Raw genomic sequence first — 13390 nt, forward strand, 5'->3', positions numbered from 1 at the left:
AGTGCGCAGGAGACCGCGGCCCGCGCCCTAGCGCGCCCGAGCCGGAGCGGGGCCGGGGTCCGCTCACCTGGCGGATGTGCCCGGCTGCGCGCGCCAGCGTAGCAGCCCGAGCAGCGGCGGCCGCCCGCGCGGCGGGGATGCCCGGACGCCGGGCCCCGGGGCTGGGCCCCCGGCGGTAACCGGAGCGGGGGGGCCGCGCCCCCCCTCCTCCCCCCTCGCTGGTCCCAGAGCCGCAGCTGCTGCGCCCGCGCGCTCCCGGGGACATTCTAACCGCCGCCGGGTCCCGTCGCCTCTCGCCCCGCTATTAATACCGGCGGCCCGGGAGGGGGGCGCAGCGCAGCCATGGGGACGCTGCTGGCCTTCCTGGTCGGCGCGGCACTGGGTGAGTGCACGGGGGCCGCGCGCGGCCAGGGGCACCGCCAGGGCACTGGCCGGGCGGCAGGATTCTCGCTCCGGACTTCGGGCCGCGGACGAGGGCCGCCCTGTCCCCGCCGGTCCCCCGGCCCGGCTAAGTCGGCTTCAGAAGTTGTGCGCGTGGGGAGCGGAGCTAAGGAGGGCGCGGAGGTGCGGGTGGGCGCGAGCGGGCGGGGGCCAGGCCGGCACAGCTCGGCGGCTGCGGGCACCCAGCCGGGGGCGAGGAAACGCGGAGTCAGCTGCTCCCAGAGCCCCGCAGGCTGCAATGTGACACCCACAGCCGCGGGAGGTTGGGGGCGGGGGGCGGCTGTGGGAAGGCGGCGCCGGGACCTTGGAACGCAGCGACGGAGAGTCAGGGAGAGATGGAAGGGAAGAGGTGAGAGACACAGAAGTACTCCTGAGTGCTCCGCTGGGAGACCGGGGAGATGGAAGTAAGCGGGAGACCGCGAGAGGGATGCCGAGTGTAAGAGGAGAGAGAGAGAGAGACTGAGGAGAGAGAGTTAAGAAGAGCAGAACGGAGGGCAGAGAAAAACTTGAGAGGCAGAGACAGAGACCCAGGGAGACATGGAGTTTAAAAAGGGCAGGGAAGGTGGAGAGAGAGGTGGAGAGGCCAGAGAGGGGGGTCTGAGCCTGAGCAAAGGACCCAAAGTGGTGGGACCTTCAGAGAGACCCCTAGGAGAGATAAAGAAGGGGAGCAGAGACAAAGTCACTCAAGGAGATGGAAAGAGACCGCAGAGGAGGAGGGCAGAAACCCCCAAGATTGAGAGAGGTAAGAATCGGGGACAAAGAAAAAGCCCCCGAGCTGGAGAGACACAGCCTTAGCTAATGAGGGGAAGGAGGCAGGAAGGAGGTGGCAGGTGAAAATGTGGAGGAGGGACTCAAAGGGACTGAAATCCAGGGGGTGTGCAAAGGCCCTGTGGCAGGAAAGAGCTCAGAGGGTTTCAAGAAGCGAATAGGAGGATTGGCATCAGGAAGTGAGGAGCCTGGGAGCAGAGGGGACAGAGGCAGGAGAAGTTGGGGAGGGGGTGGATGGCACAGAAGCTGGGGAGCAGGGCTGGAGTGTGGGTCCATGATGGTTCCTGTGTCCACCTTCTCCTGTGAGGTCTTGCCCTCTCCTAACCCATTTCTCTGGGGCTGGCTGGTTTTGCAAGAGCAGTCATGACAGAGCTCACACGCTGCCACCTTGAATTTCTAACACAGCAGGAATTCAGGTCCCACTACCCAGCTCCTGCAGCACCATGAGCAGGTGGCCTTCCGAAGAAGGGGTACTTAGGTAGCAAAGACTGAGCCACTGACCACAGTAAGGGCTCTACTGATTTGGGGGTGTCCTGTGTGCCAGGCCCCCAACTGGTGCCTTACGTACCTTAAAGAACCTGCCCAGCAACCTCCAGAAGCAAAGATGATGGCTTCCCTCACCATTCCCCGGGGGGAAAACTGAGGCTCAGGAAGAGTGAGGGCAGGCCATGGGTGGCAGGGCCAGGCTTAGTGTCTGGTTCTGTCCACTTCTGATCCTGAATGAGGGGAAACAGATGGTTGCCAAGGGGCCCGAGAACCAACAGCCAGCGAGCCTGGCAATGCCGAGGGCGATGGGTGCCCCGGCTCGACCTGAGCCTGCTGTCCCCGCAGTGTCCTCAGCCTGGGGGGGCTGTGTGGAGGTGGACTCAGAGACCGAGGCCGTGTACGGGATGACCTTCAAAATTCTGTGCATCTCCTGCAAGCGCCGCAGCGAGACCAATGCTGAGACCTTCACAGAGTGGACTTTCCGCCAGAAGGGCACCGAGGAGTTTGTCAAGGTGCGTGGGCGCCTGGCACGGGTGTGTAGAGGGTGGGCATCTGTGTAGGAGTAGGTGGGGGGCAGGGTTCCGGGAGGGGTTTCTTGTTGGCTTTTAATAAAGCGCTGTTGCTGGAGTTCCGGCTGTGGCCCAATGGGATCAGCAGCGTCTTGGGAGCGCTGGGACTCAGGTTCGATCCCCAGCCCGGCACAGTGGGCCAAGGATCCAGCACTGATGCAGCTGTGGCTTAGGTCACAACTACAGCTTGGATCTGATCCCTGGCCAGGGAACTTCGATGCCACAGGGTGGCCAGAAAAGAAATATAAAGTAATGTGCTATTATTGATGACCTGGATTCGAATTCCAGCTTCAGCCCTGACCAGCTGATGATCCTGGGCAAGTCCTTGAGCCTCTCTCAACCTCAGTTTCCTCTTCTGTGCAGGGGCGGGGGTGGTCCCTAGCTCTGAGATCTGTGTCAGGACTGATTGAGTTCCTGTGCCCGGCATCTGGCACCTGGTTGGCACCACGTAAATGTCACTGGAATTATTTAGTACCAGCAAAAATGTCTCAGGTGGTCATCACAGGTGGGAACCACTTTTCCAACCTCCTTTTCGCCATGTGTCGTGAGGGGGCAGCGTACCCTTTTAGGGCCTGCTGGAGAGTTGAGGTCAGGCTGCCTCTCTCCCTGCCTGCAGAGGTTGTCTGGTGGCCAGGGAAGAACGGCCCAGAGTGAAGGGTAGGAAGGAGGGATGGGGGCTCCAGAGGACAAGTGAGGAACGCATGTGTGAGCCTGTGTGTGTCAGGGCTCAGGCCCGGGCATGATCCTGCCTGCCTGAGATTACAGCACCTAAGCCCACGCGTGTGTCCATCTTTCTGTGTGTGTCAGGGTGGCGAACAGAGTGGATTGAGGTCTGGGCGTGCTGGGGGGAGCGGGGGCGGGGGGGCGCCTGGTCGTGACCCTGCCCCCGATGCCCCCAGATCCTGCGCTATGAGAACGAGGTGCTGCAGCTGGAGGAGGACGAGCGCTTCGAGGGCCGCGTGGTGTGGAATGGCAGCCGGGGCACCAAGGACCTGCAGGATCTGTCCATCTTCATCACCAACGTCACCTACAACCACTCAGGCGACTACGAGTGCCACGTGTACCGCCTGCTCTTCTTTGACAACTATGAGCACAACACCAGCGTCGTCAAAAAGATCCACCTGGAGGTGGTGGACAAAGGTGAGTCAGCCCCCTCTGCGCCCCCCCTGCAGCAGCCAGATGGAGGGACAGATGGCAGGTAGGGGATGCGCTGGCTCTGAGCCTGGGCAACTCGGGGAGCAGCACCTCCGTCCTGGACTCCAGCTTGGGCCGCTGTTTCCCTTCAGCCACGGAGAGGTCATGGCGGGCCTCTTCCGAGGAAGTGCTGGGTGCTGAGCTCAGCTCTGCCACCTGTGCTGTGCGACTTCCAGCAGGTGCCTCCCTGTCTCTGTTTCCTGTAGGAAACAGCATGGTAGTAGCCTCTCCCTCTCAGGGCGTTGTTGGAACCCTTCCTATGTCACAGGGAGGTGGTGAGGAGTAAGAGAGCTGCTGGGTGTCAGCTGCTGGCCTGCCTGTCACATCTGGGCCCCAGTACACAGGGGCAATGATGGTGCTGCTTCTGATCATCCAGGAGCCTCAGCCCTGCCTCCCTCTTACATGGGGCGGAGATGGGAGTGTGTCCTCAAATTCCACTCTGTGTATGAACCACCTCGCAGTCTTGCTGATGTGCCGATCCTGACTCAGCAGGTCCGGGGCGGGCCCAGGATTCGTTTCCAGCAAGCTCGCAGGCGAGGCCAAGGCTGCAGGTCTAGGGCCATTCTGTGCAGCAAAGATCTAGGGTGTTGTGGAATCATTTCATCATTCTGGCTTCACTGCCTTGGACCCCTTCCCTGAACCATCTTCTGATTGGGTGTAAATTGGAATTTTCCAGGCTCTGTGGCCGATTGGCTTAGAGAGTCAGGGAGAGATCCCAGACTTTGGGCCACCAAAGAGCACGGCAAGTGAGTCCTGCAGAGCCTGCAGCGCGCACACACACACATCCTCATGGGCACTGCGTGTTGTCCCCCCCACTCCACAAGATGGGTATTGGCCTCGGCACCTTATGTGAAGTCCCCACCCCTGAATCCTCCCACCTGCTCTTGGGGATGGAGGCTCTTCCCCATATTTCAGATGGGGAAACAGGCTCAGGACAGTAAGAGCATGTGGCCAGGGTCACAGAGCTGGGACCTGGATTTGAACCCAGGCAAGCCCATGTGACTGTTGTTTTTGTTCTTGGCATGATTTCTCCATCCCATGCTGTCAGCCAGAGCCTCTGGGTTTCTTTTGCTAATTAGCATTTTTACATTTATTATCAAAGTGACCCAGCAGCATTTAACTCAGGAGACATGTCTGAGCAACTCTTTGGTGTAGGTGGCCATGCTGGGTGGGGGCCATGATGGCGGAGCTCTGCCCATGTGGGTGAGGGGACAGTGCAGTGGCTGTAACAGAGACACCCCTAAATGCTGTGGCTTAAAATGTGCGTCAGTCCTGTTGCCCAAATCTGTGCTGCAGTGAAGGGTCGGGAGGCTGGGAGGCTCCGTGATGCCCTTCAGGCACCCAGGTTCTTTCCATCTTGTGGCTCGGCCCTTGCTCACCACGCCCTCTGCATCTGTTCTCGGGCTTAGCCTCGCCCGTGACCCATAGAGCCTCTCTTTTTAAACATCATCTACCACATTATACTATGTCCCACAGCCGCTGTTCCTATATTTATCAGAACATAGAGCTCTTTCTGCTCTCTTCTCAGAATCTCTGTTTTCTGCATCACCCACCATATCCCAGTGGTTTTTATCCACCATATTATAGAATTTTTTAAAACAGTACCCACTGTAGTAGTAGTATTTTATGTTATGCTAGAGCGTGTAGCATATACTCACAGTAAATATACTGTTTTCCCACTAGCAAACATAGGACAGTATTTTTTAGCGTAATCCATCATATGAGGGTATTTTTAATCTTATCAACCATACTATCCTATTTTGTATCATTACCAACCATGCTATCGTATTTTGCAATATTCTCAATCATATTGTGGTTTTAAAATTTTTGCTTGGTATACTATAATATATTCATCATTACACATCATACTGTAATTTTTTTTTTACTTTTTTAATAATTAAAGTATGGTGGATTTACAATGGTGTGCCAATTTCTGCTGAACAGCACAGTGACCCAGGCATACATCTGTACATTCTTTTTCTCATGATATCTTCCATCATATTCTATCCCAAGAGATTGGGTATAGTTCCCTGGGCTATAGAGTGAGACCGCATTGCTTATCCATTCTGAATTGTACTGTGGTATTTTTAACACTATGCATCACTCTGCAGTATTTCCTTCATTCCTAAGGATATTCTTGTACTGTTGGCATCACAGGCCTTGCCATATTCCTTTTTATCATAATCCACTGCCTTACTGCAGTTTCAACAGTCTCTATTGCCTCCTGGTAATGACCCCTCAGCCAGGGACTCAGCCATGGACTGAGTCATTTTCAAATGGGTGGGTGCTGGTGGTGAGGCCTTCACTGACCGGCAGGGGTGCCAAAGGTGGTAGGAAGCACCTGGGGTCCCCCACCAGGAGTGAGATTGGAAGCTGGGGACAGGAGAGAGCAAACTGTATCTGGACACACCCAGTATGAGGGGGGAGGTGGTTTTTTGTTATTTTTTTTTAAATGCACTTGCAGCATGTGGAAGTTCCCAAGCTAGGGGTCAAATTGGAGCTACAGCTGCTGGCCTACACCACAGCCACAGCAACCCAGGATCCAAGCCACGTCTTCGACCTACACCACAGCTCACAGCAACGCTAGATCCTTGAACCATTGATCAAGGCCAGGGATGGAACCCGCGTCCTCATGGATACTAGTTGGGTTCGTTACTGCTGAGCCATGACGGAAACTCCTGGGTGTGTTGAGGTGAGGCGGTATCTGAGGCTGGTGGGATATCCAGTCTGCAGAGGTGCGGGCTGGGGCTTCAGATCTGCGGGCTGCCTGTGTGGGCGGAGAGGTGAAGCACTCAGAAGATATGGGGTTTTTGTTGTTGTTCTTCTTTTTGGCTTTTTAGGGCCATACCCACAGCATATGGAGGTTCCCAGGCTAAGTGTCGAATCCGAGATGCAGTTCCTGGCCTACACCACGGCCACAGCAACACAGGATCCGAACCGTGTCTGTGACCTATACTGCAGCTCACGGCAATGCTGGATCCTTAACCCACTAAGTGAGGCCAGGGATTGAACCTGCAACCTCATGGTTTCTAGTCAGATTCGTTTCTGCCGTGCCACAATGGGAGCTCTGATTTGGGGGTTTTGAAGAAATCAAAAATCTCCCTGGAGAAGGTGCCCCTGCCCCTGTGTGACCCCTCTGCCTCGGTTCCTCATCTGCAAGGTGGGGGAACGACAGTCCTGCCTCCTGAGGTGTCTGCGTGGGTCGATGGAGACGGCACTCGACACCTCGAAGCTGTTTCCAAGTCCCTCCCTGGCTGTTTGCAGAGCAGATGAGTGCTCAGAGCTGCGGTCACTTACACCCGGGGTTGACTCCTGCTCTGAGGGCAGTCCTGGCTGTGCATCCTTCCCCTCTCTGGGCCTCAGTGACCTTGTCCGGAAAATGGGCTAGAGAGCTGTGCCTGCCACTCTCCTCATCTGATGGGGAGCGCAGGAGATATGAGATTACCTGAATCCCTTTGGACGTTGAGTTCTAGAAACAGGGATGCGAATTCCGCGATGCCTGAGCTTTATCCAACGTGTGTCCGACTCAGTGTGCTTCTGGAGGTCAGCGGACGTGGGAAGCCTGGACTGTCTCTATCCTGGGGGTTGTTTCGGAGAGTCAGGGAGATGCTCAGATAAAGACCTCAGCACGGGGCCTGGCTGCGAGCACGCATCCCCCACCTAAGGCCCCTGGTATCTTCGGGGTGGAAGAACACACCAGCAGACGAGGTGTGGCACCCCGTCCCCCGCTCCTCCTCCTCCTGCAGGCAAGCAGGGGAGAAGCAGCCAGCCCGACACCCGCCTCGCCGTGGCCCAGAAAGCCTGGGTGCCATCTGCACCAGGTGGAGCAGCAGCAAGTGCCCACTCCCGGGGGGAGGAAGACCGTGTGAGGACAGCGGGGAAAATGAGATCCCAGCCGTCCAGGAGGAGAGGGCCAGGGAGGGCAGCGTGGACACCTGTGACATCCGGCCAAGGACGCCACAGTGGCCTTCCACTCTGGTCCCCTGGCTGCACATGTTCCCTTTACGGTTTAAATTTAGGCTCGGTGAAAGGAAGCTGGCCTTGTCAAGAGCCAGGGCTGCGGAAGTGCTAGCGGGTTTCTGGAAAACATCAGTGAATAGCCAGCACTTAGGTGGGCGGAACCACGCACATTACAGATGTAAACTCGCTTCCTCTTCCTAGCAGCCTGGTGGGAAGGCAGGAGGATCATCCTTATTTGACAGAATGGGAATAGAGGTCCAGAGAGGTGGAGTCATTTGCCTGAGGTCACACAGCTAGTAAGAGGCAGAGATAAGACTTGAACCCTGACAATTTGGCCCCAGAGTCCCTGCTTTTAACTACTGTGCCAAACTGCCCCAATAATAACAGTAATAATAGCACATATGCATCAAGTGCTAGCTCTGTGTCAGGCACTATTCTGAGGACTTTCAAAGCTTCATTAATTCTCACAACACGCCCACGAGGGAGATATTGTGATTATCAACCTTTTACAGATGGGGAAACTGAGACTCAGAGAGGTTGAGTCACTTGCCCAAGGGCACACAGCTGGCACGTAGCAGGGCCAGGATTTAAACCTGAGCCTTCTTGTTGCAGAGCTACAACTCTGGGGCACATGCAATCCCCTGAACGACACAGAGACACACTCAAGTTACACAAGGAGGCAGGTGGAGGGTGATCCCGGAGCCCATTTAAGGCTCGTTATTAAGAATCACAGTAACAGGAGTTCCTTCCCATTGTGGCTCGGTGGTTAACTAGCCTGACTAGTATCCATGAGGATGCGGGTTCGATCCCTGGCCTCCCTCAGTGGGTTAAGGATCCAGCATTGCCATGAGCCATGGTGTAGGTTGTAGATGCTGCTTGGATCAGGTGTTGCTGTGGCTGTGGTGTAGGCTGGCATTTGCAGCTTCCATTTGACCCCCTAGCCTGGGAACTTCCATATGCCATGGGTGCAGCCCTGAAGAGAAAACAACAACAACAACAACAACAACAAAACCAAGAATCACAATAGCAATGACTCTAGGGAAGCCTCATGTGCAGACTAGGCCCAGGGAGGTCAAGCCACTTGCCCGAGCTCACACAGCAAGCTCGCGGCACACGCGGGGGACCGCCTGACCCTGCCTGGTCCCTGCAGCCAACAGAGACATGGCGTCCATCGTGTCTGAGATCATGATGTATGTGCTTATTGTGGTGTTGACCATATGGCTCGTGGCGGAGATGGTTTACTGCTACAAGAAGATCGCTGCCGCCACGGAGGCTGCTGCGCAAGAGAACGCGTGAGTGGGGTCGCCGAGGAGGGGGAGAGGCAGCCCAGAGCACCCCGTGCTTCCCAGAGGTGACCCCAGGACGAGGGGGGAGGCGGGCAGGGGAGCAGCCCAGGGCGCCATCTGCCAGCCCTGAGCGCTTGGTGGCGGGGATGGGACGAGGCCCTGGTCCCAGCCCCTCCCCCTGGGTGTCGGAGCCCCCACTTCTTTCGGGACCAAGGGTTCAGACCTCGCGTCCTCTGCCTCAAAGATGCAGGTCTCCAGGCCCCAGCCCTTTTTTTCCCCCGGGACCCACGAGTCTGAGCCCCCCGTCCCTGCCCCCGTGGACTCAGGACTCCAGGCCCCCAGCCTGGGCTTCTTTCAGATCCCTAGGGTCCAGCCTGCAGCCCCCTCCTCTCTCTGACTCCCTGCAAGCCTGGGACAGAGACCTCAACCCTCCTCAGTCTCTGGGGCGGGGTGGGCCAGACTCATGCTGGGGTCGCTGTACACCTGGCCTTTGCCCCCACAGCTCGGAATACCTGGCCATCACCTCAGAAAGCAAAGAGAACTGTACGGGCGTCCAGGTGGCCGAATAGCCCCGGTAAGGTGGGTGGGTGGGCGGGCAGGGCCTGGAGGGCCCGGGAAGTGTCAGCTCTTAGGTACCTGATGCCCTGTCTCTCCCTCACCTTTAGGCCCCAGGCTCCGCCTCAAGGAAGAGCCAGCCCTAACGGGGAACATCCGGGCACAGCCTGCCCCCAATGGGGGTTGGCCATTCCTGGGCCTCCACAAGCCTCAGAGTCCTGCCACCAGAGCCTCCAGGGTGGGAGGGGGTGGGGGGCTTGGCTCGCACCCCAATCCAGCCTTCCTCCTCCTGCCCCATCGCCCACCCGCGCCATGCATGATGGGTAAAGCAATACTGCCGCTGCCCCCACCCCTGCTTCTGCTGCCTGTTTGGGAGGGGGGGCGGTGAGGTGGGGGCAGCGGCTCCGCACCCCTCCTTCTTGCTGATTTGCACACACTGGCCGCTTCAGACATGCACTACTGGGGCCCGCCCCTCCCCCGCCCCCTCCCAGCCCAGCGGGGCTGGCGTTGGGCTGGACTGGCTCCGGGCAGGGGGTTCTGGGACCCACTCCGACCCCCAGCGACACTTCCCTCCCTGCTTCCTCTGGCTGGACCTGGGGTCTCCTCTCCCTGTGATGCACTCTTGCCCCAGCCCAACCCGCCCTCTCTCACCAGCCTTGGATTGTGGCCACCTAGAAAGGGGCCCATTCAGCCTCGTCTCTCTTTACACAAGTAGTTTTGTTCATGGAATAAAGATTCTTGGACTTGACTCATAGTCTTGCTCGTGAGCCCAGTCACCTTCTCCACTCCCTCCAAGTTCAAGGGTTTGGGGGAGTCATTAGCGGGGACCAAGGGTTTCCGGGGAGCCAGACAGGAGCCAAGGAGGTGGATTTGTAGCCAGAGGTTGCCGGGGTGCGGGTGGGGGGTCGTGGGGTAGGGGGGACAGTGGTGAGGGAGAGGGAAGGGGAAAGGAGGCTACGAATGGAGAGAGAGGGAGACCGGAGGCTGGGCAGCGCCAAGGCTGTGCTAGCGTGTCCCCCTGTGGGAGGCTGTGGCGCTGAGTGGAGCAGGAGCGTGGGACGAGCGGGTAGGCCCGGTTATGCAGGGGCTGCCCATCTGGGGTGAGCAGCGGGGGTCTGACTGTGTTTGGGTGCACGGCTGTCCACAGGCAGGTGTCTGCTGATGACCCTTGTGTGTCTGGGTGTTTATCTGACCCTGGGGTCTGACGTGGATGACGCTTGGCTGCTGGCGGGACAGTGTGTCTCGGCCTCCGGACACTTCCGGCCACTTGGCCTGGGCCTCAGCCCTCAGTGCTGCCCTTTCCGGGCCAAGTCCCCATCCCCCCACCCCCATCTAGGGCTTCCCAGCTCCAGAGGTCACTGCTGCGGGCAGCACAGAAGCTGCCAAAGCAAACCAGCCCCCGTGACTTGTAGGAAAGCAGCTGGGGGGCAGGGGCTGGGGGAGAGGGGAGCTGGGGCTGGGGCTGGGCTGGGGGACCCTGGAAGGGGCTGCGGCTGGAGTGTAGGAGGGGTCTGGGGCAAGGGCTGGGGTGCTGGAAGGGACAGGGATGGACAAGGAAGGTGTTCGGCCTGAGCTGGGGTGGAGCGGGGGCTGGGGAGGTGGCAGGAGAAGGGATGGAGGCAGGGTGGGCTTGGGGCAGCTGGGTCCCTCCAGCTGATGCTCTGTTTTTGGCTTCATATCTCCTGTCTTCTGTTCTCGTGCACACCCCCAGCCTGCTGTCTCCCCAGACTCACGGCCCTCAGGCCCGGCCTGTCCCTGCTCCACCTCCCCTCAGACCAGCACACCTGGGCCCCCTCCAGGCCGGAGGAAGCAGGTGGCCCGGCCAGCCTGGTCCGGCCCCTGCAAACCCTGCCCCACCAGCCAGGTGGCCTCCAGCACTGCCAATCCCTTTGCCCTGCCCCTCCCCGCCCCTTCCCCCGCCTCCGGCCCAGCCCCCTCCTCCTCAGGTAGGCAACCAGGCCTAGCAGGCCCCACGCCGCCGCCACTGCCGCCCGCTGCCTCTGCCTCCGGGGCCTCCGCCGCTGCGGGGCCACCATGCTCCTGCCCAGGCCTGGAGACTGACCCCTAAAACCGGCACCGTGTCTCAGCTCTGCCCCCACCCGCCGGACCCCAGGGTAAGGACCAGGGTCCTCGCCTCCAGTCCCCAGAACATGGGTCCTGCACCCCCATCCGACCGAGTGTCCATCTCCCAGGAGAGGGGATCCCAGGGAACCCCAAGAGTGGACTGACCTCTCTCCTCTCAGAGTTCCAGCCCCCTCTTCTTCAGACTCCAGGATCGGGGACCAGTCCTCCCTCAAACCCTGGAGTCCAGGCCCCTAAGCCCACCCCCCACCCCCATACGGCGTCCTGGCCCCCAAACCTCCCTCTCCCCAGGACCCAGGGAGCTCCTCCCTGAAATCCAAGAGTTCAGCCCCTTCGTCCCCTCCCCACTCAGGCCCAGGCATGGGGTCCCCCAGCCCCGTAAACCCAGATGTCCCCCCCCACCCCAGCCGCTGGTCAGACACTGACCCCATCCTTGAACCCAGCCCAATCTGCAACCGTGATCATGGTGTGCTCTGGCCGGGGCCCAGGCCCTCCAGCCTCCCTGGATGGGCGCCTGGGACTGGGGGCACAGGGGCTGGGCCGGGCACCCCCAGGCCCTGCCTCCCCCCTCATCTCCCCACAGGTCCCGCCCCGGCCCAGGAGGTCAGCCGGGGGATCATTAACTAGAGGCCGTGACATGGCGGAGAAAGAGGGTGAGTCCCCCTTTCCCGGAGCCCCCGCTCCGGCGCTGCTGACTCCCCTCCCTGTGTGCTCTCTTCCCCAGCCCTCCGCCCCCTGGAACCCCCTCTCTCCGGCACCCCTCCTGGGCCCATCCCCCATCCCCACCCCCTCTGAAGCCTCCGCCATCTGATTAACCATTAACCCAATTTTCCGTGGGGCTGTGCCACCTCCTGCCTCCCCGCCACCCCCCATGCCCTTCCTGGCTCCTTGTCTCAGTTTCCCCTCATCCCCCAGTGGCTTCTCAGTGGACTTGTCCTCTCTCTACCGGGGGCCAAAGTGGGGAGACTAGTTGTCATGGTCAAGGACACGGATTCAGGAGTCCCATAGACGGCCTGCTTTGCAATCTGCTTCTGCCGCTTTTTACCATGGGATCTTGTGACAGTGCCATCTTTCCTCTGGGCTTCAGCTCAACCCCCGCGCCCCCTGCACCGGGTCAAGCCTGGATTCTCATGCTACCTTCCTACCCATCTGCGTGAGGTTGTTGGGAGCATGGAACACACACGAGGCACCAGCGTGGCGCTCCGCGTGTAAGACACACACGGTGTACCCGAGCTGTCATGGTCGGCCAACTCGGAGTCCCAGGGACCCAAGACCCCCACCGATTCCAGATGTTCCTCCCACCTCCTCACATGGCGGGCAAAAGAGCAGAGCGAGGACTTTGGACTCAGCCTGGATGGATGGAGAGGGAAGAGACAACAGAAACCGCCCCAGGGGTGGCAGGCACTTGAGAGCTCACGGAAGCCCCTGGCGGGGGTGGGGAGAGGGCAGCCTGGCTCCCTTTGACCTCCTCCAAGCTCAGGAGCCAGCTGGACGGGCCTCATGACGGGGAGCCTCTCCCCGTTCCCCATCTGGGGCAGACTCCCACTCTTCTTCCTGGAACCAGGCTAGCTGGGTTCGTCCCGTCCCAGGCAGTAGCTGTGAGGCCCCCAGCAAGCATCTTACCCTCTCTGGGCCTCATTCCTTCCCCTGTGCAATGGAGACAGTACTAGAGGCCACGTCACAGGGAGGGGTGAGGATTTAGGTGCCATGAAAGGCAGGAAGCACTGAGTGTCTTGGCTGACATGATGGGCGAGGACCACTGGCCTCCTCCTCGAATCTCAGCACAGACAGCAAATCAGACCCCAGCCCATTCTGCGGTGGCCCAGAGGGAACCCAGGCTCCCAGGGGCTCAGGAGAAGGCACTGAGCCCTTGCTGAGCAGGAGGGCAGGTCCGGCATCTTCAGGACCATTCCTTCCTGGAGCGCCCTGAAGGGGGTCACCAGGCCTGGGGCCCATGGGGGAATGAACCAGGGAAGAGAAGCAAGAGCATGCGCAGAAGGATGGCCAGAGACTGGCCTGGGACAGAGAGAACAGGGCACCCCTGGGGCA

At 59.5% G+C, this 13390-nt stretch overlaps 2 protein-coding genes and 1 long non-coding RNA gene across 6 annotated transcripts in view; 2 read left to right on the forward strand and 1 right to left on the reverse strand.

Annotated features, from left to right (window-relative positions):
• Nucleotides 1-10007, forward strand: SCN1B (sodium voltage-gated channel beta subunit 1). Of its 2 annotated transcripts, none has more exons than XM_021097212.2 (6): nucleotides 1-382; nucleotides 2041-2207; nucleotides 3164-3404; nucleotides 8569-8710; nucleotides 9207-9278; nucleotides 9370-10007. In XM_021097212.2, exons 1-5 carry the CDS (start codon nucleotides 343-345, stop codon nucleotides 9271-9273), a joined length of 657 nt encoding a protein of 218 aa, XP_020952871.1. In that variant the 5' UTR covers nucleotides 1-342; the 3' UTR covers nucleotides 9274-9278; nucleotides 9370-10007. The 2 variants fall into 2 exon arrangements, with proteins under 2 accessions (XP_020952871.1, XP_020952870.1); XM_021097211.2 differs by lacking the exon at nucleotides 1-382 and adding an exon at nucleotides 761-1183.
• On the reverse strand, nucleotides 5894-11856 carry LOC110261282 (uncharacterized). The gene is made up of 3 exons (XR_002345329.2): nucleotides 11768-11856; nucleotides 6904-7036; nucleotides 5894-6225 (listed from the first exon to the last, which is right to left on the reverse strand). It is a non-coding gene; the product is annotated as an uncharacterized LOC110261282 (long non-coding RNA).
• Nucleotides 11232-13390, forward strand: part of HPN (hepsin) — a 19346-nt gene continuing 17187 nt past the window's right edge. The window contains exons 1-2 of one of the 3 annotated variants that reach the window (XM_021097151.2): nucleotides 11232-11373; nucleotides 11925-11994. In XM_021097151.2, coding sequence (XP_020952810.1) covers nucleotides 11979-11994 — 16 coding nt within the window. In that variant the 5' untranslated portion in view covers nucleotides 11232-11373; nucleotides 11925-11978. Of the gene's footprint in view, nucleotides 11374-11924; nucleotides 12550-13390 lie in introns of those variants that run through there. The other 2 variants (XM_084960781.1, XM_084960782.1) reach the window with 2 other exon arrangements.

The sequence above is a fragment of the Sus scrofa genome, chromosome 6 (assembly GCF_054392235.1).
Source record: "Sus scrofa isolate SSC_HxYL_T2T_F1_AM1 chromosome 6, Sscrofa_HxYL_maternal_Yorkshire_Landrace_v2.0, whole genome shotgun sequence".
NCBI lineage: Eukaryota > Metazoa > Chordata > Mammalia > Artiodactyla > Suidae > Sus > Sus scrofa.